Below are 25,511 nucleotides of genomic sequence, written 5' to 3'. Positions count from 1 at the left end.
ATCTAGTAAGATTCCCAAAGTATTAATGATTTTGTAATTTGTCTATAGATTTTATTATGGTTTTTCTGTATAGTCATATTGTAACGTATAATAATTTGATTTTCCCTTTCCAACCTATTTCTCTTAGTTTGCTTTACTGTACTTGCTAAGACTTCCTGTTAAATGGAGTTGAATTTACCATACATTTTGATAGACAACTTTGATCACATTAAGGAAGTTCCCTTCTAGTTTTAGTATAATAAAACTAAATATATATTTAGTATAATAAGAGTATTTGATACAGTGCAGGATTTTATCACATGCTATTTTGGGACTATCTATAAAAATTATTGTAGGCTCTTTCTATTTAACATATTATAGTATATTTGATTGTTGGATTTTAAATTGTTAAATGTAAACATTACTTTTCCAATAATAATTAGCTAATTTGTGAATTCTGGCACTTAGGAGGATGGAGAATTTAAGGCCATCCTGGGCTACATAGTGAGTGAGCCAGCCTGTGTTATATAGTGTTATATGTCCAAAAAAAAAGTTAATGATTCAATCAAGGAACAAAAAAAGCCTTAATGATCTTTGATTATTGAAGATAACTCTTGACTCAAAACTATTCACTAATTTCAACCCATCCTTTATAAGAGCTTTTTTTTTTTCTACCACAAATGCACACCTTCTACAGTCCTAGAGGATGGTAAACAGTGAAATATTTAGGAGTGTACTGAGCATAACAGAAAAATTAGAAGAGGGTCAAACAGAAAAAAAATTCTAGTATGTTTGTGTAGTAATTACAACTGTACACAACTATACATACAACTGATGCATGAAACATTAGTTGTAAATAGTAGTGTTATAGTAATCCAGTGAAGACAATTTGCCTGTGGGATTAAAGGAAAGGCAAAATAAGCATGTTACTCACCATATGTGTACTTTTTCTATTTACTTGTAAAAAATTTACCCAGATCAGGACGGGGGACATGGCTCAAGTGGTAGAGCACCTGCCTAGCAAGTGTGAAGCTCTGAGTTCACACTACTCAGTACCAAAAAAAAAAAAAAAATTTAACCCAGATCAGTATGTGCTTAAGAATTTACACAATATAAACATGTAACTTAAATGTGATATGTATTCTGCTTTTTGTGGTATGTGTTTCACTTTTTATGCACAGTGTTCTCACAATTTTTCAATAGAAAAATATAGTGTATACATTTTTAACAACTGAATTTGAATAAGATGTCCAGAATACTATTAGAGTCTTGTGAGTCTCTTTTCTTCTTTTAATTAGTTAGAAACTAGAGTTGTGGTAGTATTGTAGTCAATAAGGCCTATCTGAGGCATGATTATTGCTAATTGAAAACTTTCTCAATACCCCGCTGTGATGACTAACAATACAGTCAGCATTGGCAATTTTTGACAGTCTATATGGAAACTGAGTAAAGAAAGAAAGGAAAGGAAAAGAGGGAGGGAGGGAAGAAGAGAGGAAGGAAAGAAACTGGAAGTGTTTCTGAAGTTTATTGGAATGAAACTTTAGCAGTAAATATTGATTACTTTTAAGTATTTCCCACAGAAGTACTCATGGGTGTGCACAAAAAATATATATACATAGAAATACTCAATGGAATATTATTTGTAATATTAAAAAACAAAAGCAACCTAACAATCCATTATTAAGGATATAAGGTACATCCATGCTTTGGTATATCCTGCAGCCATGAAGTAGAAAGACAGAATTCCACACTGGTATGTACAGATTCTCTCAAAGGCAGATCTGTATGAAGAAAAGAAAAATTGAGGCCAAAAATAGTGTTTCTAACATTTTCCATGTGTTCTTTTTATTAATGGGGGAAAGGAATATATATTCAGTCAATTATTATATACCCAGACTGTGAAATTAGTGTGAAACCATCAAAAAAAGAATGTACTGACGAGATTATTGACAGTTTAAAAAAAAAAAGTACTGTCATGAAAAGATGTCTATGACACTGTTAAATTCAAAATAGTGATAAAAGTCATAGAACAGTTATCATCTGACCTCATCTATAAATTGTATCTACACTTTTATCTTTGAATGTGCATATTAAAAGAAGAGGGTATAAACAAGGTGTGGTGGCTCACACTTGTAATCCTAGCTATTCAGAAGGCGGAGATCAGGAAGATCAGCCCAGGCAAAAATGAGCAAGACCTCATCTCCGTGAAGCTGGGTGTGGTGGTGGGCACTTATCATCTCAGCTATGTGGGAAGTGTAAATAGGAGGATCACAGTCCAGTCCAGCCTGGGCATAAACGGAAGACCCTATTTGAAAAATGCCTAAAGCAAAAAGGGCTGGGGGGCATCACTCAAGTGGTAGGTCACCCGTCTAGCAAGTGTGAAGCCCTGAACTCAAACTCCAGTACTGCAAAAACAAAAACACTTTATTTTCAAATCATTACAAGATAGAGAAGACTATCACTAGAATAAACAGTGTAGGGTGGCATAGAAAGCCTTGTTTAAGAAATAATAACCCAGGTTAACAGTGGCCCAAGCAGTAAGAGTGCCTGCCTGGCAAGTGCCTCAGTTCACACCCTAGTGCTGCCCAAAAAAAAAAAGGAAAGAAAGAAATAACCCACCACTTACCTGCTAAAGGACTCTGGCCTTCTTTTTTCCATACAGGTCTTGTCATACTTAGAACACTTCTCTATAGGTGTAGTAGAGAGTAGAATGATTCAGCAACCCATGATAAAAGAAATTGTAAAAACTTCAGTATTTACCCTTTAGTTCTTGTGCCTCAGAAGTCAAATTAAAGCTGCTTAATTTGGAGAAAAATCTCTCTCTCTCTCTCTCTCTCTCTCTCTCTCTCTCTCTCTCTCTCTATTTCTCTCTCTCTCTCTCTAGATAGATAGATAGATAGATAGATAGATAGATAGATAGATAGATAGATAGAAGATAGATAAGTGTACATAAGGGATCATTTTAACTACATAGTTAACTATAGAAGCTAAGATGAAGTTTATGAATTTTTTAGGAAAACATTAATTTGTACTATTTATGTTTTTTTTCCCCTTAGTTTCTGCCACTGCCTTCTACAAAGCACAACCTGTAATTCAGTTCATGTGTGAAGTTCTTGACATTCATAATATTGATGAGCAGCCAAGACCTCTGACTGACTCTCATCGGGTAAAATTCACCAAAGAGATAAAAGGTGAATTAATTGGCATTTAGAATAACTTAACTATAAAATGCATGGATATAACAACCATTATTGAAATGTTTTTATAATTAGAATCTATGTAACATTACCAGGAGAAATAGAGATGAGTTGTAAAATGTTATGTTAAATTCATAACTGCAGCATCTTAGGTAGTGCTTGAATGGAAGATGTGCTGGTAGTGGAATTACTATCAATTCCAGCTAATTTTTTGGTACTTTCCCTTACTAGTTGAAGAGATAAGGGTGTCTCATGGGAAAATGCTTCTCTAATGCTATTAAAAAGTAGGAAACTTATCCCAAAAAATATTTTTGTTTTAAAACTGGAATCATTCTTTGAACATATTCTAATATGACTTGCTTATTTTTCTAAAGTGATAGTAAGTTTTTAAGTTATATACTTTTGAAACTTTGTGAATATGAAGCTAGCCTGTTTCATGTTATTCTAGAGTTGTAACTTAACTGTCTAATGTACATTAGAGGTAACTGTTAATCTTGCTTATTTTGTTTTAGCTAAAGTTTGTACAGTGGTGTTGCATTGTATTTACATTTAACTTATAAATAATTTTAATAGTATTATAAAACTCATAGTTTATGTATGTTTACTCTTTATGCACGTTTCTAAATACACTTAAATACACACAGTTTTGTGTCTAAACCTACATATACTGTGCTTTGTCAGCCATTTAAGGGATCTTTAAAGAGTAATTTTGGACTGGAGATGTGGTTCAAGTGATAAAGTGCCTGCTTTGCAAACGCGAAGCCTTCAGTTCAAACCCCAGTCTCACCAAAAATAAATAAATAGTAATTTTGATTACTTATAATTCTTGTCTTATTCATGACTTTAGTACCTAATCCTCATGTAAGATGTGACTCCACTGTATTTATTGTATTATTTAGAGATAATGAAAAAATAGCATTCTCTAATCAGGATGAGTAGCATAGATTCTATTTATATTAAATGTTAGATCTTTTATAGCCAAAATGATGTTGTTTTTATTTTAAGATTTTACCTATTTGTTGCAGATTATTTTCAGCTTGTGGTTTGATTGAAACATTCAAGTTTGTTCACTGAACATCTTTCAGTTCCCCAAAATCAATTAGAGTAGCTGACTACATCCTGCTTGCTCCAATAATCATTCATTCTTTTGCCATTCAGTAACCAGGAAAGAGGTAGTCATTGTAATAAAACATTAAAAGGAAAATCCTTCCTGCTTTGAAAATAAGCATCCATTTCTCAAGTTTTTAAAGTGCCAAAAATAACAAACTGTTAAATATAACTGTTTTTGCAACTATACCATTGTCCTTTCATAACTGTATGAACTACACAGTTAGCCTTGTGAGGAGGTTAGTGCATTACCTACCATTATATATGTGATCATCTAAAATGCCATGGTTTCTAGTAGAGTTGCTGCTTAGTTACCACCTCTGATATCATGAAGTCACTTACATTATTTTGCGGTAACTATGCAATCAACTCATATCACCACTCTATCACAGAAAATACAAGATGTACAGAACAAGGATTCAACTGCTGCCCGAAGAGCATGGACTCGATCTTAACTTCAACTGCTCAGGGGCCCAAAGAAATGACTGAAAAAATGACTAGAAAGCATTATAAAGTTGATGTTATAGTGAAGGTAAAGCCAAGTTTATAGGTTAAATATTTATTAAAGCCAAAACTTTTTTGGTTGGATGGAGGGTTTGGGGAGGGACCTGGGCAGAGAATTATCTAGTCCATTTTTTATAATTTTGACTTTTTACTAGCTCCTGGATTTTGGTCCAATTGTTAGGTTCCTATGATCTTAGATTTGGAGTAGAAAAATTTGAGTCAAACCTAATTGACAAACCAATGATTTTTTTTTTCTCCACTTAAAGTCAAGAAGTTTTTTGTTTGTTTTTTTTTAAAAGAGAACTCTTTAAAGTATATCATGTATTCCTTCCTACCACAGTAATTCAAGGCATAGAGTTTTGTGTTCTGTGCTGTTTGGATTTAATTTTTAGCTTGCATGCAGAATCTAATGATAGCTGTTAAATATTGATATAAACTATGTTATAATGAATGTATTTTTAGTGTATTAATTTTATTCCAGTTGAACCCCAAATATTTAATAATAATTTGGTGGTGGTTTCTTTGTCCAATAATTCATGGTAGTTAACAGAAAAAAATATTAGGGAAAATGTGTGGTGAATGTGCCAGTTTACTTTTGGTAAAAGCTTATTTTTTGTAAGCTTGTAGAACCATATTAATATTTTTTAATTCAGAGGGAAGACTTGAAAACAAATTAAGTAGTTCAAATAACAGAAATTTATTTTACTGTTTTTCCCCTAAACAGAATATTTTTACATGTTGCTTATTTCATATTAGTACTGTTTCCTTTTTATAACGTCTTCCCTTGTATTTTCTCGTCTCCTTTTTAATATGATGGCATAGTGAATTCTCTAACTGATTTGAAATTTTAGTTTTATAATGGTAGACGTAATGAAAAACTACTAACTGATTCAATTAGGGATACTTTTCAAGAAAAACCCATACCAATCCAGTGTAGGAACAGTATATCCATTTAACATCTTAATTTGTGCTGATGTATCAGAAGAAAAGATCATTTATTATGAGTGAATTTAGTGTTTGGTACTACAGTTAGTAATTAGATATGAAAATAAATTATACTGTGGTAGGGCTTCTCAGCCTTGGCACTGTTGATATTGTGGGCTGGATAATTCTTTGTTGGATTGGGGGGGTGCTGTTCTGTGTATTGTAGGATATTTAAGTATATCTCTGGCCTCTACCCACTAGTTGCCAATTGCAACTTCCAGTTGCAGCAGTCAAAAATGTCTCCTTAGAGGTTGGGAGTGTAGTTCAGCAGTAAAGCACTTGTCTAGAGTGCTCAAGGACCTGCGTTTATTCTCCAGCACGGCCAAAAAATTAGTGTCTCCAGACACTACCAAATGTCCTCTGGGGTGGGTGTAATTGACCCCAGTTGAGAACCATTGCAGTGTAGAAATCACAAATGTAAAAGGAAAATTATACAAGGAATAATAACCATAAATTCTGTGTGGGAACTCAAAATCATACTCCATCTATCCCTTTTTAGACTTTCACTCTTTGGAGTATAGGCCAAACTTTAGAAATGGGGCTGCCTATCTGTGACCCATCTGTGGGGCAGCTATTATGTGTCTATCTGTTAACTCTTTTCTATGTAGCTCCAGGACTACAATGGTCAATATGGCATCCACTAGCCAGGTGTTACCTATTTAAAAAAATTTGGGGCTTCACACTTGCAAAGCAGGTGCTCTACCACTTGAAGTCACACCTCAAGTTCATATTTAAATTTTAAAATTAAAATTAAATAAAATTAGCCAAGCATGGGTTCAATCCCCAGTACCACAAAAAAAAACTTTAATTAATTTTTCAGTTCATCAAGCGCAGTAGCCATATTTCATGTACTCACTAACACATTTTACTACTGATTACCCACATCAGCACAGATATAGAACATACCGCAGAAAATTATGTTTGACAACACTATTTAAGAAAATGCATCCCAAAGAATTTCAGCCAATATGCTGGGTGTGGTAACATACACGTGTAAACTTACCTACTCAGTAGGCTGATGTAGGAGGATCACAAGTTTGAGGCCAGCATGGGCAATTTTGCAAGACCCTGTCTCAAATTAAATGAAAAGGGCTGGAGCATACTTCAGTGATAGAGCACTTGCCTGGCATGTATGAAGACCTGGATTTAATCCCTAGTACCATCAAAAAAAAAAAAAAAGAAGAAGAAGAAAAAAAGGAGAGGGAGAGGGAGAGGAAGAAAGAAAGAAAATTAATTTTGACTGATGATTTAAAACTCATTTCTTCACTTTCTGAAGTTTGCCTGAGATCTTCAAACCCCTAAGGTCCGTGGGTGGAATCCAGGAATGCCTAAAATCATGTGCTAAATTATGTGTATGTACATTTTTCTGAGAGTTTATTGCTTTTATCAGATTCTCAAAGGGGTCAGTGACTCCATAAAAAAAGGGTCACTTGCTTTAGGAATTATTTTGGTTGCATTTGATTTTCAGTAGTCAGCATTGTTTAAAAAAATTTTTTTAAACTGTTACTACATTACACTTTGTTAAAATCGTCCCTCCACTTCTGTTAAAAGGGCCTGATATTTTTCTCTGCCTGCTTTATAAATCTTTGAAGGGCTTCCTTCTTGAGCTTTATGAAATTCTAATCTTCAATCATTACATGGTAGCAGGGCAATTTAAAGACTTTGAAAATTATAGATTATAAACTCTCTCAAGATTACAAGTCCTTTTATTTCTCCTTCCTCCTTCTATCATAAATACCTGAATTTGTTATAGACAAGGTTTTTTATTAATGGAGAAATTTGTCCCTTGATCTTTGAGCTTTTCAAATTTTATGATTTTATTTTTTAATATATTGAGCTTGATAGAGTAGCAAAAAGGTTTGACATTAGGTCTAAGATAATTGTAGCCATTATTAGCAATGTTTTATATATAGATATAATTCTTTGTTAATATCACATTGCCTATATCACAGATTCTCTGTTCAGAATTCAGTTTTTATAGTAATGAACAGGCTTTGTAATGTAAATATTTTACATGGGATTTCTGTAACCTCTGTTTTTCTTATTGGAAACAGGTTTGAAGGTTGAAGTGACTCATTGTGGAACAATGAGACGGAAATACCGTGTTTGTAATGTAACAAGAAGGCCTGCCAGTCATCAAACGTAAGAAAAGCTGGTGTTTGTCAGAGCAATGATGAGAGGCAGCTTGCTCTAGGTAGTGGGTTTGGTGTTTTGTTGTCTCATGGTGAGAGAAGAATTGTTCATATCTCCTTTTTTTTTTTCTTCCCTAGCTTTCCTTTACAGTTAGAAAATGGCCAAACTGTAGAGAGAACAGTAGCGCAGTATTTCAGGGAAAAGTACACTCTTCAGCTGAAGTACCCACACCTTCCCTGTCTACAAGTGGGGCAGGAGCAAAAGCATACCTACCTGCCACTAGAGGTAATGTCTTTAAGCTGCTTATGGATACCTTCCTATGCATCATTTTTGAGGTCTTTTGTGGCCTATAACTTACCCTCAGATTCTCACATTTATTTGGAAATTTGAACCATTTTTTATTTAATTCATTCTAAATTTTCATTAAATGAAATAACATGGAAAAAGTTCATCTGTAATCGGATGCTACCACTGTAGCATTTTGGTGTACTTCTTTCAGTCTTTTTATCCTGAGTACATTTTATCTAATTTAAATCATACTCTAAAGTAGTTTTGCTTACTACTTTTTTATTTAACATAATATTAAAATGAAGTGGTTTGATGAAGTAGATTTAAAATTTTTATTTCACATGTATTTGGGATTGAGAGCTACCAAAAATATATATAACTCTAGTATAAAACTGTTCTATTTTGTAGGTCTGTAATATTGTAGCAGGGCAACGATGTATCAAGAAGTTAACGGACAATCAGACTTCCACGATGATCAAGGCCACAGCAAGATCTGCTCCAGATAGACAAGAAGAAATCAGCAGATTGGTAAGCACTTAACCATAGAATTGGAAATTTAAAACACATTAGGGAGAGCCACTAAAGAGCCATGTCCTTACCAGCCAGTACCTTATTACCATTTCATGGACTGTCAAAATTAAAAGAGATCATGGAATAATCTAGTGGTATTTGGGAGTGTGGGTAAACCTTTCTAAGTTATATGAGAAAGTTTGGTCCTTCTAATTTAATCTGAGACTCTTTAATTAGATCCAGGGAACAGATTCTGCCAGAATTAATGTTTTAATTTAGTTAACTAGAACCTCCACCTAAAAGGTTGGGAGAGTCAAGGTATTTTAAGTGGAAATACTAAAAGTCTTAACACCTCAGTCTGGGATTGCGTAGCTTCCAGTATCAGACTTGCAACTGTGCAGTCTGAACAAAGAAAGGAAAGACAACTTCAACCATGTGAAGTCTCCACATGTCTCCTTGCAGAGGAAGGGGGAGGAATTGCCAGTACCACTTGACAAAACTGATACTACCATTCCACAACCTGTACTATGGAAAAACATCATGTTGTACCAAATAAAAACATACAGAGTTACCATTTCATTTAAAAAATAAATAAATAAAACTGATGAAAAAGGCAAAATTAAAAATAAAAATGCTCTTAATCGCTTCTTGGCTTTTTAACTGAGTGCAGTATCTGTACCTATCAGTTTAATATCTGGTACATCCTCTATCCAAGGACAATATATTTAATGTATTTTTGGAACAGGGAGATGAAATAGGAGCTTGCTTTGTCTGTTCCATGCATAGACGTGATATTACAGTACCTCCAGGAACAGTATACCCCTCCTAAAAAAAACAAAACAACTCTCCCCTTGAATATCATTGAAATTGCCTAAGCAAAGAGGAAAAATCTAGAAATATGAGTATTCTCCAAAACAACTTAGTAACACTTTCAGAAGCAATATTAAATATTATTGGAAAAGGGTTACAGAACTGGCTTCTTCATTTTGTAAACCAATTACTAAGACCTTTTTTCTTATTCTTTTGTAAAGAATGAATGAGAGTTACTACATATTTAATTAGGAAAATACAGGCTGTTTCTCGTCCTGGATATTTCTCTGATTCTACTGTAATAAGGTTTCAAAAGCTTTTGCAATCCCTTTAAGAGAGTAATGTCTTCTCTCTATAAAATCTCAATAACTAGCAGACCTAACTTGTCTTCTACAGCTTAACTCTTCAGGAAATCAGTGTTACATAGTGATTAAAATAACAGGCTTTGATGCAGGCAGGGTGTACATCCCTGTAATTCCAGCACTCAGGAGGCTGAGTCAGGAGGATTTCAAGTTCAAGGCCAGTCTGGGGTACCTACTGAAACCCTGTCTTAAAAAAAAACAAAACAAAAAAAAACCAGGCTTTGGAGTCTTGATATCCTTGGATTTGAAGTCTTGTTTCTCCACTTACTATTAGTTTCTCTTATTTATTATATTTATAGCATCTGGCCATTAACTTTACTAGGTTATTTAATTTTACTAAGCTTTAGTTTTATCCTCTGCAAAATACAAATTATAATGGACGTGCTTTTATACCATATGATAATTGTGAAAATTAATTATTAAGCACTTAGCACCAACATGTCTTGGTGGATAGTAGTTGTTTTTATTCTTTGTAATCTTACTGTACAGATACACTAATACAACAGAAAAAAAATGACATTGAGGCTTGAGGGAAAAGATATATAACTACTTAATTTAGAAAATGACGTTTTCCTGCTTGTTGTGGGGAGATGCTGTTTACATATGTAGATTATATAGTTTTTTAGTGGACTTTTACACAGACTTGAACACTCCCTTCTTTTTATGACCTTGTTTAACCTTCATCCTGAGAGCAAGTAAATGTGTCTTGAAAAACAGCTATCATAATGTTCTGTGAGCTGCATTATGACAGTACTCAACACTGAATTGCTGTAAATCCTTTTGTTGATTGTATGTGTAGATATATTATGTAAAATCTATAACCTACAACTCATACTGCCTTGCTTATCTGATTCCAGAATACCCCATTAAATAAACTGATTTATAATATAGTACTATTTATCTGAAAATACTGAAGTAAATTTACATAAATTGCAAATCAAGTAATTAGGAAAAAATTAGGATTTTTAATACTTCCTATCAAACTTTACATAAAATTATTTTTTTGTGTGGCACTAAGGTTTGACCTCAGGGCCTAAATACCACTTGCTAGGCAGGTACTCTACCACTTGAGCCACTCTTCCAACCCCATAAAATTTTAATAATATGTTTCTGGATTCTCTATAATCAGAGGGCTTTGTTTTGTTTTTATTAATTTATTTAGTGTGTGTGTGGTACTGAGGATTGACCTCAGGGCCTTCGGAGCACTGCATAAGCCATAAGCACTCACCATCCGATATGTATAATCAACTTCCCCAACCCACTAAGAGCTTCTTAACTTTTTTTTTTTTTTTTTTTTGCAGTACTGGGATTTAAACTTAGGGCCTCCCACTTGCTAAGCAGGTGCTCTACTTCTTGAGCCATGTCTCCAGCCCTTTTTGCTTTAGCTGTTTTTCAAATAGGGTCTTCTTGTTTTTCCCAGGCTAGCCTGGATCATGATCCTCCTAGTTACTCTCCTTTGGTAGCTGGGATGACAGGTGCTTGTCATTATGCTTTTATTGGTTGAGATGGAGTCTCACAAACTTTTTGCCCAGCCTGACCTCAAACTGATATCCTCCTGATTTCCTCCTCCCAAGTAGGTAGGATTATAGATGTAAGCACCATGCCCCGCTGTTCTTAACCTTTTCCAGGTGAAGTGTTTCTCTCTCTCAAAACATACTAGGTTTAGCCATTTAAAGTTATTGTTTTCATAAAAATAGTTCAAAGCTCTTATTTTTCAACCTACTATACTACATACATTTAAATTTTATATAGATTACCAGGAAGTTCACAGATTTCTTGCAGTTCATTCATGACCCATGATTCCCCAGGTTAATAGTCTCTGTTACTTGAGAGTAGTGGAATGGCTCAAATTATAGAACACTTGCCTAGCAAGTGTGAAGCACTGAGTTCAAATCCCAGTACCACCAAAAAAAATGTATAATTAGGCACCATTGATTAAACCTATTACAAAACATATAGTGAAACAAGAAAGGGAGGTTCTAATGAGCAAAATGGGAGATCTAGGGGAATTTTGAGAGTACAGTAAGCCCATCCTATTCATGTATTTATTACATGTGATTTTGACCAAGCACAGTCAAAATAAATAAGAAATTTCAAAAACAAATTTAAATTCCTGCATACATTATGTAACTCAGTTGATGAGACACTTTATGTCAGTTCCCCAGTATTTTTTTTTTTTTTTTGGTGGCAGTCCCACATTATTGTCAGGTACATTTAAATTGTGTAACCTACTAAGTGATTCCTTGCCCTTAATTTTGTGAAAACATGCCTCCCAAAGCAAATGGCTCCCAAAAAGCAAGATAAAAGTTATAGTAATCCTCCCAAGCCAAAAATGGCACATAATATGTTTAAGTGAAAAAAAAAATTGGGGGAGGGGGTTGATACTGGGGTTTGAACCCAGGGCTTTCTACTTGCTAGGCAGGCATGCTACCACTTGCACCACTGCACAAGCCCTTTTTTGTGTTGGGTATTTTCAATACAGGGTCTCATGAACTATTTGCTGGGGCTGGCTTTGAATCACAATCCTCCTGATCATTGTCTCCTGAGGAGCTAGGTTTATAAAGTGAAAATTTTATATTTGTTGAAAGGCAGAATGTCTTTAGTGGATTTCAGGTGGCATTATGGGAAAATGAATCAAGCATCCCCAGGATTCATGTTAAAGAGCATGAAATAGGATCTAGTTTTTGGTAAACAAGGTAAGTATTTACAACAGTAATTTTTGTAGCAGTAATGTAACCTACTCAGTGGGGTTTCAAGTTATGGATGCTCAGACCCTATAGGATGTACAATATAGGTAAATTTGAGTAATTTTAGACTACTGAACTCTATGCATCCTGAGCATTCATGTTTTTTTCCTCAACAGCAGTCTCTTTGGAATCATATATCTACAGATAGCAGGGGTCTATTATAACTACAAACTTTTCTCTGTTGGTAGGTAAGAAGTGCAAATTATGAAACAGATCCATTTGTTCAGGAGTTTCAATTTAAAGTTCGGGATGAAATGGCCCATGTAACAGGACGAGTACTTCCAGCACCTATGCTTCAGTATGGAGGACGGGTAAAAGCCTTTTGATGTTTTAATCATACACATATAGTTTAATAAGTATGGAAGATGGCACCCTAACTAAGTCTTGAATTTAGAATGTGTTTTATTGTTCCAGATATGTTTTTTTGTTTCATGGTGAGTGTCTTTGCTTGAGTTTAGTAGAATTTTTGGGGTTTTTTTTATGATAAAAAACATAAAATTGATTTAGAACTGACAATTCCATATAGGATATAAAAAATACATCAGTTCAGCAATTTGAAATATTTATTCTCAGCTTATTGAAATATATCACCTGTTGAATTTTTGTTATTTTTTGCCATGTTGTTTCTGTTTCTTCTATAGAATCGGACAGTAGCAACACCAAGCCATGGAGTATGGGACATGCGGGGAAAACAATTCCACACAGGAGTCGAAATCAAAATGTGGGCTATAGCTTGTTTTGCCACACAGAGGCAGTGCAGAGAAGAAATATTGAAGTAAGGAGTCATGTCATTACTTTGGTTTTGGGGGTTTTTATGTTTAGATTTTTTTGTTTTGTTTGTTTGTAGCATTGGAGATGAACCCAACACCTTGTGCATGGTTCAAGCAACAGCTGTCACCAAGCTATTCTCCCAAGCTGTGTTTAGGTTTTAAATTACTCATTTCACATTTAACAGATGTTGCCCCAACATGGAATATATTTAGTCACTGAACCTTAAAAAGTTTTTCTTCCATTCAGCTGGTCGCAGTGGTACACACCAATACTCTCAACTACTTGGAAGGCTGAGGCAGGAGGATCTCAAGTTCAAGGCCAGCCTGGGCAACTTAGCAAGACCCTGTCTCAAAAATAAAATTCTAGGACTGGAGGTGTGGCTCAAGCAGTAGAGCACCTGAGTTCAAACCCCAGTTCCACCAAAAACTAAAATTTTAAAAAGTGCTGGGGATGCAGCTCAGTAGTCCTGGGTTCATTCATCAGTACCTCAGAAAAAATGTTTATTCTCAATAATTTGATGATATTCCTAAATTTGTTGGTCTTAGTAAAGAAATTGATTCATGCTTCTAAACATTCTAATGACTAGCTTTGTGGTACGACAACAGTAACATTGTCTTTTGATGGTCAATAGGTTAAATTTAATTTTCAGCATTGTCACTTCTTGGCTTTATTATCATGACTAATTTATTTACTCTCATTATTCTTCAGTTTTCACCTTTGTACAGTAGAGGTAATAGTGCCTACCTTCCACGTAAGGATTAATTAAAATCTTTATTTCTCAGTTTGGGTTCTTGAATGAGTAAACTCATTTCTGCTTCCTTACTTTCCAGAGTATGGCCTTCATCTTTCTCCATCACTTTTTACCTCTTCCTTAGATTCTTTCCTTCAGTTTATAAGTGCTCAACAATCTTCTGTTGAGCACCCACTCTCTATGATTTTTTGAGACAGGTGCTCTTTAGTTAGCTCAGGCTGGCCCTCAAACTTTCAATTCTCCCACCTCCATCTCTCAGATGCTGAGATTATAGGCATGTGCCTCCACAAACATCTTCAAATTTTGTTTTAATTCATAATTTTCAATCTATCTAACTTAATTTCTTACATTTCCAGACTTTCTTCCCTTAAAAGTTTAGAGCCCTGCCAAAATTGGTTCCTGGGAGGTCTCCTACCTCTTTACACTTATCACTTCCTTCTTCATTTTTGTTTTGTTTTGTGTTTTAAAACACAATCTTGCTATATAGTGATATATAGTACAGACTGATCTCAGTCTCTTGATTCTCCTACCTTAGCTTCTCAAGTGCTGAGATTGCAAGCTTGAGTGCCATGCCTTACTTATATTTGTGCTTCTAATGGTCTTCTTGGCCACTATTTTTCTCAAAATATGTACAGCAGTAAACATAGTTGGCTACCTCTTGACATTCTTTCCTCTTTTGCCTTCTGTTTCCTTTTCTTCTTTTTTTTTTTTTGACAGTACTGGGATTTGAACTCAGAGCCTCACACTTTGAACTCAGGGCCTCACACTTGCTAGGCAAGCACTCTACCACTTGAGCCACTCCACCAGCCCTATATTGTATTAGGTATTTTCAAAGTAGGGTCTCATGGACTATTTGCCTGTCACTGGCTTCAAATTATGATCCTCCTGATCTCTTCCTCCCAAGTAACTAGGATTACAAGCATGAGCCACCAGCACCCAGCCTTCTGCTTCCTTTTTTTATCATTTTTTCTGACTTCTTTTCCTCTCCTTGTTCTATCTCCTCTCCTCTGGGACTCCCACACAGTCTCAAGGGCTTCTCCTGTCACCCTTGGTTGAGAAGCTGAACTGTAATAAATGAACCCCAGCTCCATTTGTGAGTACCTTTATTCCAAAACATTTAAGCATCTCTTTGACAAAGAATGACATTCATAATCAATATTATATTTAATGTCTTCTATCTGTCTCTTAAGTCTTTTATTATTACCCCTTTTACACATATTTTGGATCAGAAACCGAAGTGCTGTGTTTCATCCACCATCTTGGCCTTTTCCCTATTGCACTCATGTAGCTCTTCACTGGGAATGCCCTTTTGCTTTTCAACCCATCAGTATCCTCTCTGTTTATGCTTGCCACTTTCTGCACAAAGGATAATGATATAATTATTTTATAAACTTATGTCCCTCTAGGATTTAATTTCCTTAAGAAAATAATTCTTGCCAGATTTAAGTCTCCACTAATAACTCATAAAAAGTATGCCTATAATGAAAAATTCTTGAGTGATATAGAGACCAATTAACCTCAGGTTAATTCAGAATTTGCCCTGCCTTCTTCATGTGAAAAATTTAAATCTATTTAGCTCTGTTCACTCTTTTTCATTAATCCAAAAATCTCTGAATGTATGTCATAGTGATCACTATAAGATATTTTCCCCAAAGTTTTTATCCCCGTTTATAAGTAGTAGACTGTCATAATGATGGTTTATTATAATGTTACTATTATCTTATTTGACCTTGAAAGGCCAAAGAAAACACCTGTAATTGTTTTTCAAGCTTGGAGTTATTCTTTTCATTTTAAACTTATTATTCATGGTTTGATTAGATATCTTAGACTCATAGAGCCTATGGCTCATGTTCAGCCTGAATGAAAATATTCACCTTCACACTTCTTGAATTAAATGCTAATAAGGAAAAGGAGAAGGGAATTCCTACAAACTTCATCTCAGTTCTGAGGAAATCAGTTTTGAGCAAAGATCACTCAGATCCTTGACTTTAGTATCTTATTTGTTTTAAAAAAAAATGAAATGATTATTAAACCTCCACATCATTACTCATTTATGCTAAATACAGAATTTTCCTTACATATGAAATTACTTTGATTTTTTCAGTGTAGATGAAAATACACTAAAATTGTTCCTTCCTTATTTTTGTTTAAATTTTGTTGTAATATTTTTTCATTTCTTCTTCTCCTAGTATGAAGAGGTAAGACTATAGAAGTTCTGGAGTAGGTGATAGTTGCAGCTCTACCATTTAGCTAATAATCATTTGACCTTTGCCAAATATTTAATGTCCCTGAAACTGTTTTATGATCTATAAATTGAGAATAATACCTAACCTGCCTCTCTCTTAATGAATATTTTCAGGATCAAAATAGAAAATGTACAATAGCAAAAATTTTTGAGATTCTTACCATAGTCTTAAGCAATGTGCTGTTTTCCATGTATTAGCTCATTTAGTCTTCACACCATCTCTGTCATCATTTTACAAATGAGGAGGAAAGCAGTTGACTAAAATTTCATAGCTAGTAAGTAGCAGAACCGGAATTGTAACACCCTATGTTGACTCTAGAACTGAGCCTTAGCCAGAACACACCGTTGTCACTATCCCTTGTAAACTACAAAATGCCATATAACTATATTTTCCATTGCAAAATGCAGCACTCCCCCACGCAATCCATGGTTTAATTTCTGTGGTTTCAGTTACCCACGATCAACTGCAGCCCAAAAATATTAAGTGGAAAATTCCAGAAATAATTAAATTTATAAGTTTAAAATTATACACTATTCTGAGTAGTTTGATAAATCTTGCACTGTCCTGCATCATCCCACCATATTCTGCCTGGGATGTGAATTATCCCTTTGTCAGATGTACCCTTGCTGTATGTGCTGCCCACCTATTAGTCACTTAGTAGTCATCTAGGATATCAAATTGACTGTCATAGTATTGCAGTATTGTGTTCAATAATCATTTTATTTAATAATGTCCCCAGAGTGCAAGAGAGACTGGCAATTTGTATATCCCAAAGAGAAATCATAGCATTTATGTTAATCGAAAAAATTAACGTTCTCAACTAAATAAGGAAAGGAAAAAGAAGAGTATACTGAGGTTACTAAGATCTAGAGTAAGAATGAATTTTTCTTTTCATGAAATTGTGAAAAAAGAAGAAATTTAGAGCTGGAGATGTGGTTCCAGTGGTAAAGTGGTGCTGCCTAGCAAGCATGAGGCTCTGAGTTCAAACCCCAGTGCTGCCACAAAAAAAAGAAAGAAAAAAAAAAAAAACCCAGTACCACCAAAAAAAAAGAAATTTGTGCTAATTTTGCTGTTGTACCTCAGAGTATACAAATTATAGCCATGCAACTTTCAATCTTAGTGAAAATTTAAAAGGTCCAATGCAATTCATAGTTTTAGGCACCCACTGGGACGGGGTAGTCTTTGAACATATCCCTAGGATAAAGGGGGTCTACTATATATTACTCACCCATTACCACCCTTGATGTCAGTAATTTGCTGACCTCTTACATATGGAGCACACAAACCTATGCTTCATCCTTCATTCCTTTCCCAAATTTTTCATTATTATTTTGTAGGTTTGGGGCCAAAGACATAACTCAGTAGTAAAGCACTTGCCTAGCATGTACAAGACCCTGGGTTTGATCCCTAGTACTACAAAAAATCAATAATAAGAATCTATTTTATAGGTCTTTTTGTTTGTTTGTTTTGTTTTTTGGTGGAACTGGGATTTGAACTCAGGGTCTTGTGCATGCTAGGCAGGGAATCTGTCAGCTGAGCCACACCTCTAAGCCCTTTTTTACTCTGGTTGTGGAGATATGGTCTCACTTTTTTGCCCAGGCCAGTCTGGACCATAATCCTATTTTATGCTTCTTCCATGCTTCCCACTGTAGTTGAGATGACAGCCGCATACCACCGTGCTCAACTGTTGGATGAGATGGAATCTTGCAAACTTTTTCCCTAGGCTGGCTTTAAACCTTGATCCTCTTGATAGCTGCCTCTGAAGTAACTAGGATTATAGATGTGAGCCATCATGCCCAGCCTCCCTATTTTGATTTCTAGACAAAGGTTTTATATCTAACAATTTCTCTTTCTAGGGGTTTCACAGACCAGCTGCGTAAAATTTCCAAAGATGCAGGGATGCCCATCCAGGGCCAGCCATGCTTCTGCAAATATGCGCAGGGGGCAGACAGTGTGGAGCCCATGTTCCGACATCTCAAGAATACATACTCTGGGCTACAGCTCATTATTGTCATCCTGCCAGGGAAGACACCAGTATATGGTAAGAAAATCTTAAAATTGCATTTTTCAGGGCCAGGGGTATAGCTCAGAGATAGTGTGCTTGCCTAGTATGTACATGGGCCTGGGTTCAATCTCTAGTACCACAAAAAAATTTTATATATCTGTACACATATACACACACACACACACACACACACACACAGCATTTTTTTCCAAGTACTTGATATTTGTCTTAAGATTATATATCTTAAAAATTTCAAATACTAAAATGTACTTTATGCTACATTATTTAGAACCATGTATTATTATTGTAAGACAACTCAGTAAACTAAATAGTTCAAGAAGAGATGCTGAAAAGAAAAATTTCAGTAGCTAAAAGAGCATCAGAAGACAATAGTTAAGAATTATTCAATAAAACTTGTGTTGAGATAACTTGAGGATCAGTATAATGTAGTAACTTAAAAGCACAGAGTCTGGAGTTAAACTGTGTTGCTCAATATCCAAGTATTGCTAGTTGTACTACCTGTGTGATAATGGCTGAATTTCTTAACCATACTTAGCTTTAATTTTTCTAATCTATGGAACTGAGATACTAATAACACCTAAACAATAAATGATTGTAAACAAAATAAAGTTTTGTGAGATTAATAAATTAAATGTAAGTCATTGAGTCATGGAAAAACATAAGGAAAATATAACTTCGGGACTGGATGTGTGGCTCAAGTGATAAAGAGTGCCAATTTTGCAAGCACTTGCTTTGCAAGTGCAAAGCCCTAAGTTCAAACCCTAGTCTCACCAAAAACAAAAAAAGAAAGAAAACAAAAATATAACTTTCAAACCACTGAATAGAATAAAATAATTTTATCTTAGAAATAATAGAAGGACTGAGCTAGAAGTGTGACTGAAGCAGTAGAACATCTCCCTATCAAGCTTGAAGCCCTGAATTCAAACTCCAGTATTGCCAAAAAGAAAGAAAGAAAGAGAGGGAGAGAGGGAGGAATAATAGAAGGGGAGGAGTCTGGGGATATATTTTAGTGGTAGAGCACTTATCTGGCATGCACCAGCACCACACACACACACACACACACACACACACAATCACAAAGGGGAAAACTATTACACAATTTAAATTTTTTGTATGTCAAAAATGTTCTAAAGTTAAAACCAATAGGATGCACAAATATTTGCAGCAAACTAAAGCAATAAATACTAGCTTATTATAAAATATTTATACAGATTGGTTCACAATTCAACAAATTTAATTTCCTTTAAAATGAAAAAATAATATAAACCATAATTTCTCAAGAAGAGCAAAACAAGTAAATACATGAGAAAATAGGTTTTTTTAACAATACTTAAAAGTACAAGCCGATAAAAGAAAATTTCTGTGCTACCAAGTTAGAAAACATATTTAAATATTATACTGCCTACTGCTCTGAGTATGGCAGTATAAACTGAAAATATCGGCTGAGCATAGGTGGCTCACACCTGTAAATCCTAGCTACTCTGGAGGCAGAGATCAGGAGTATGGTGGTTTGAGGCCAGCCTGGCAAACCTAATCTTGAAAATATCCAACACAAAAAATGGCTGATGGAGTGGCTCTACCTGGTAGAGTGCCTGTCTAGCAAGTGTGAAGCCCTGAGTTCAAACCCAGTGCCACCAAAATATATTTTTTCCCCATTTAAAGTACAAATGTGTTTTTAGTCTGTGGGTCATTATTTCTAATTCTGAGATCCTTTTTAAAGAAAAGAATTTATACTATAAAAAAACTATGCACAAAATTTTTATAATACCTGTGATATTTGCAAACTGTTAAAAATATTTAGGCAAGCTCACACCTGTAATCCTCCCTAGTCTCATAACCTCTTGATACGTGTCTCAGTCTCTGGACACACTGCAGTGGTTGTTTAGGTCACTCCAGATGCCTGTAATCAAAAGGTGAGGGTGACCGAAGTGCACACTCCAGAAAGCAGCTGAAATCTTCATAAGTCCTGCTTGGATAGTGATATCCTGACTACATTGTGAGCAATTCTTTCATTATAATTTTCAAATCCCCATAGGGACTCAGTGTCTTCTTCCTTCTCACCTGTGTTGTTTTTCTTATCCCACTGTCTACCATTCACCAAGTAAATGCACATTTTTCATTTGAACTTTAGTTCTTTCCTTTAGTGAGAAAGCTTTTCCTCACTTCTCTGACAAAATCAAATTCTTTCTTTTTTTGTCTTAAGTAGCATCTTGTAACTTTCCTTGATGTTGCCTTCACAGTTGTATTGTTAAATTTGAGCAGTTATTTAATTAATGCCTTTTATCTAACTAGACTGTAAGCTCTGTAGAGGCAGGAACAATCTTGACTCATTATACAGAGCTTTTCATAATAGTAGTATTTATATATTAGGTCCTCACTAAAATTTTGATGAATAAATGAATCCTCTTAGAAGGTAGTCTGTCAGTATCTATAAAAATATTTTCTGCACACTCACATACACCTTCTGGCCCCAGAAATTTATTATTAACATAAACAATGAAACAAAAAGATAAAGGTATTATTCATAGTATTGTTTGAAACAATGAAAACTAAAACGACCTAAAAATCCACCACTGTATGACTGGTTACATATATTGTGGCATTTGAAAACAGAATAGTTGCTACTGTTAGGAACAGTCTCTATATTACAATTGAGAACATACTATAATTAAGTAAAAATGACAACTTGTAAAGCAGATGCATGTTCTCAATTTTAAAATGTTTTCCTTTTTTTTGTGGGTTTCTTTTTTGTGTGTGTGCTGTTAGTGGTACAGGGTTTGAACTCAGGGCTTCACGTTTGCCAGACAAGTGCTCTAACTACTTGAGCCACACCTCCAGCCCTTTTTGCTGTGGTTATTTATTTTAGTGATAGGGTCTCCCTTTTTGCCTAGGTCAGCCTGAACTGCAGTCTTCCTGTTTTGCACTGCCCTCTATGACTGGAATGTTGGGCTTGTATCACCATGCTAAGCCCCAGTTTTTTTCCATTGAGATGGGGTCTTGCAAACTTTTTTACCTGGGCTAGCTTGGAACCTTGATCCTCTTGATCTTAGCCTCCTGTGTAGCAAGAGATGACAGGCACTCACCCAGCTATTAGTTAAGATGGGGATCAAGTGAATTTTTTGCCCTGGCTGGCCTTGAGCCATGATTTTCTCTGTCAGCCTTCCAAGTAGCTAGGACTACAGGAATAATCCATTAGCATCTAGCTTCATGTTTTGTTTTGTTTTTTTAAGGTGGGACTGGGCTTTGAACTCAGGGCATTTGCACTTGCAAAAACAGGCTTTTTACTTCTTGAGCCACACCTCCAGTCCATTTTGCTCTGGTTATCTTGGGATGGGGGTCTCATGAATTATATCCTTGGGCTGGTCTTGAACCTCATTCCTCCTGATCTCAGCCTCTCAATTAGCTAGGATTACTGGTGTGAGCCCCCTGTGCCCAGTTGCCTCTTTTAAACTAAAGGTTGGAAAATAGGATTGAAAGCTGTAAGTGTGTTATGATTATAAGTGTATTAAGATAATATAAATGAGAAAATTCCTGTAAAATAGTGTAATAAAATTATAGCAAAAGATTGTGTATATTTTTCTCTATTTTTTTTAGTTATTGTGATTATACTATTTTTATGATGATGAAGGAAGGGTAAGTGATTTTTTCCTCAACCTCTTAAGATCATAGTTGGGAGAAACTACTGTAACAAAAGACAGATTAACAGGTAAAACCCAACTAAGTTTGTTAATATGTGCAGTGCACATCACACAGGAGAAAAGTAGCTCAAGGCAGTGGTTTAGGAGTCTGGTTTATGTAGTATATCTAATAAAGAACAATAAATTTTAGAGATGTGGCCAAATCAAACAAAAAAGAGGAAAGCAGTCCTAGGGTTGCAGAAGGGGGAAATTGGAGGGAGGTAAGTATATGGAAAACACTTATGGAATAAAGTTCTCACAGACTCCTGGCACTATCTCTGAGCTTAGATGGGTTGTAAAGGAAAGTTCACATCCTATCTTTAGGCCAAAAAAGTAGGGGAGGATAGAAAGACAATTTGTCTTTGTAAATCTCTGTCTTGTTTTTATATCAAACAGAGAAGGAAGGCAGAGAGTTCAACTGCATCTTAATTGTCTTCAGCTCAACAATCCTTCATGTTTGAGGTGCCATGTCTTTATTTCCCTCAATAATGAAAATACTGTGTTTTTATACAAAAAAAAAAGAAAACAATTAGGAAAATTATCACTAAATACTTAAGCTAACTTTCAAGACAATGTACTTTAAATTTTAATAGCTTTATTTTAGTATTGGTGTAATTTTGAGTGTCCTATAAAACATTGATGTATTTCAAGGGGAATACATAGTAGTTTTATTTTCTGTAAGTGAATTTATTTTCAGGTCTTTTTTCTGACGAGGGGCATTTGCATTTATTCCATAGCGGAGGTGAAACGTGTAGGAGATACACTTTTGGGTATGGCTACACAGTGTGTGCAAGTCAAGAATGTAATAAAAACATCTCCTCAAACTCTCTCAAACTTGTGCCTAAAGATAAATGTCAAACTTGGAGGAATCAATAATATTCTTGTACCTCATCAAAGGTAAGCTAATCACTTGGGAAAATATTCATTATTTTTCATATCTTCATTTTTCTACATATGATATCTAACTACTATAAGATTTGTGTTAAAGACAACCTCAGTGATTCTTGCCATGGGATATGTGGAAATTTTGACAAAAAAAATAAAAATAGTTTAGATTGGCAAGGTTAAGATACACTCTTGTAAATGCCCTCCCTTTTTATTTGGTCTTGCCTAGCCAGACAGTACCAAGAACGAACTTCTTTCTAACTCTTTATTTGATAGTCATCAACCTGGTTTCATGAGGCTGATTACTTAGAATATGAGGGAGGAAAACAGGGGTTGGGGGAGCATGTGGCTAGTCAATTAAGTAAACCACATCAACCCTTACTGCAGTCAGAGAAACACAACAGTTACTGTTTGACCACCCTCTTTAGAGCATCATAACCTAGAAACAGGAAGTAGCTGATTATAAAGATCGCTGGGGGAAAGGCTATGATTTGGACTTTTTTTTTTCATTTTTCTTTTATTATTCATATGTCCATACAAGGCTTGGTTCATTTCTCCCCCCTGCCCCCACCCCCTCCCTTACCACCCACTCCGCCCCCTCCCTCTCCCCCCCTCAATACCCAGCAGAAACTATTTTGCCCTTATTTCTAATTTTGTTGTAGAGAGAGTATAAGCAATAATAGGAAGGAACAAGGGTTTTTGCTGGTTGAGATAAGGATAGCTATACAGGGCATTGACTCACATTGATTTCCTGTGCGTGGGTGTTACCTTCTAGGTTAATTCTTTTTGATCTAACCTTTTCTCTAGTACCTGTTCCCCTTTTCCTATTGGCCTCAGTTGCTTTAAGGTATCTGCTTTAGTTTCTCTGCGTTAAGGGCAACAAATGCTAGCTAGTTTTTTAGGTGTCTTACCTATCCTCACCCCTCCCTTGTGTGCTCTCGCTTTTATCATGTGCTCATAGTCCAATCCCCTTTTTGTGTTTGCCCTTGATCTAATGTCCACATATGAGGGAGAACATACGATTTTTGGTCTTTTGGGCCAGGCTAACCTCACTCAGAATGATGTTCTCCAATTCCATCCATTTACCAGCAAATGATAACATTTCGTTCTTCTTCATGGCTGCATAAAATTCCATTGTGTATAGATACCGCATTTTCTTAATCCATTCGTCAGTGCTGGGGCATCTTGGCTGTTTCCATAACTTGGCTATTGTGAATAGTGCCGCAATAAACATGGATGTGCAGGTGCCTCTGGAGTAACAGTCTTTTGGGTATATCCCCAAGAGTGGTATTGCTGGATCAAATGGTAGATCGATGTCCAGCTTTTTAAGTAGCCTCCAAATTTTTTTCCAGAGTGGTTGTACTAGTCTACATTGCCACCAACAGTGTAAGATGGTTCCTTTTTCCCCGCATCCTCGCCAACACCTGTTGTTGGTGGTGTTGCTGATGATGGCTATTCTAACAGGGGTGAGGTGGAATCTTAGTGTGGTTTTAATTTGCATTTCCTTTATTGCTAGAGATGGTGAGCATTTTTTCATGTGTTTTCTGGCCATTTGAATTTCTTCTTTTGAGAAAGTTCTGTTTCGTTCACGTGCCCATTTCTTTATTGGTTCATTAGTTTTGGGAGAATTTAGTTTTTTAAGTTCCCTGTATATTCTGGTTATCAGTCCTTTGTCTGATGTATAGTTGGCAAATATTTTCTCCCACTCTGTGGGTGTTCTCTTCAGTTTAGAGACCATTTCTTTTGATGAACAGAAGCTTTTTAGTTTTATGAGGTCCCATTTATCTATGCTATCTCTTAGTTGCTGTGCTGCTGGGGTTTCATTGAGAAAGTTCTTACCTATACCTACTAACTCCAGAGTATTTCCTACTCTTTCCTGTATCAAATTTAGAGTTTGGGGTCTGATATTAAGATCCTTGATCCATTTTGAGTTAATCTTGGTATAGGGTGATATACATGGATCTAGTTTCAGTTTTTTGCAGACTGCTAACCAGTTTTCCCAGCAGTTTTTGTTGAAGAGGCTGCTATTTCTCCATCGTATATTTTTAGCTCCTTTGTCAAAGATAAGTTGCTTATAGTTGTGTGGCTTCATATCTGGGTCCTCTATTCTGTTCCACTGGTCTTCATGTCTGTTTTTGTGCCAGTACCATGCTGTTTTTATTGTTATTGCTTTGTAATATAGTTTGAAGTCAGGTATTGTGATGCCTCCTGCATTGTTCTTTTGACTTGAGTATTGCCTTGGCTATTCGTGGCCTCTGTGTTTCCATATAAATTTAACAGTAGATTTTTCAATCTCTTTAATGAATGTCATTGGAATTTTGATGGGAATTGCATTAAACATATAGATTACTTTGGGGAGTATCGACATTTTTACTATGTTGATTCTACCAATCCATGAGCATGGGAGATCTCTCCACTTTCTATAGTCTTCCTCAATCTCTTTCTTCAGAAGTGTATAGTTTTCCTTGTAGAGGTCTTTCACCTCTTTTGTTAGGTTTACACCTAGGTATTTGGTTTTGTTTGAGGCTATTGTA

General features: G+C 35.4%; 1 protein-coding gene and 2 non-coding genes across 10 annotated transcripts in view; all 3 read left to right on the top strand.

Moving 5' to 3' along the window:
* The window catches only part of Ago3 (argonaute RISC catalytic component 3), a 141,871-nt gene that overhangs the window by 82,808 nt on the left and 33,552 nt on the right, over positions 1-25,511 (top strand). For all 8 annotated transcript variants that reach the window (XM_074080587.1, XM_074080585.1, XM_074080586.1 and 5 more), the window contains 8 exons: positions 3,036-3,170; positions 7,826-7,913; positions 8,042-8,189; positions 8,601-8,720; positions 12,810-12,932; positions 13,263-13,396; positions 18,246-18,430; positions 22,830-22,989. In XM_074080587.1, coding sequence (XP_073936688.1) covers positions 3,036-3,170; positions 7,826-7,913; positions 8,042-8,189; positions 8,601-8,720; positions 12,810-12,932; positions 13,263-13,396; positions 18,246-18,430; positions 22,830-22,989 — 1,093 coding nt within the window. The remainder of the gene's footprint in view (positions 1-3,035; positions 3,171-7,825; positions 7,914-8,041; positions 8,190-8,600; positions 8,721-12,809; positions 12,933-13,262; positions 13,397-18,245; positions 18,431-22,829; positions 22,990-25,511) is intronic.
* LOC141425122 (U4 spliceosomal RNA) lies at positions 1,282-1,419 on the top strand. Its single transcript, XR_012450215.1, has one exon. It is a non-coding gene; the product is annotated as a U4 spliceosomal RNA (small nuclear RNA).
* LOC141425102 (U2 spliceosomal RNA) lies at positions 9,343-9,527 on the top strand. Its single transcript, XR_012450207.1, has one exon. It is a non-coding gene; the product is annotated as a U2 spliceosomal RNA (small nuclear RNA).

Source organism: Castor canadensis, chromosome 7 (genome assembly GCF_047511655.1).
Source record: "Castor canadensis chromosome 7, mCasCan1.hap1v2, whole genome shotgun sequence".
NCBI lineage: Eukaryota > Metazoa > Chordata > Mammalia > Rodentia > Castoridae > Castor > Castor canadensis.
The sequence above is the reverse complement of the archived record's forward strand: the minus strand, read 5'-3'. Positions and strand labels throughout refer to the sequence as shown.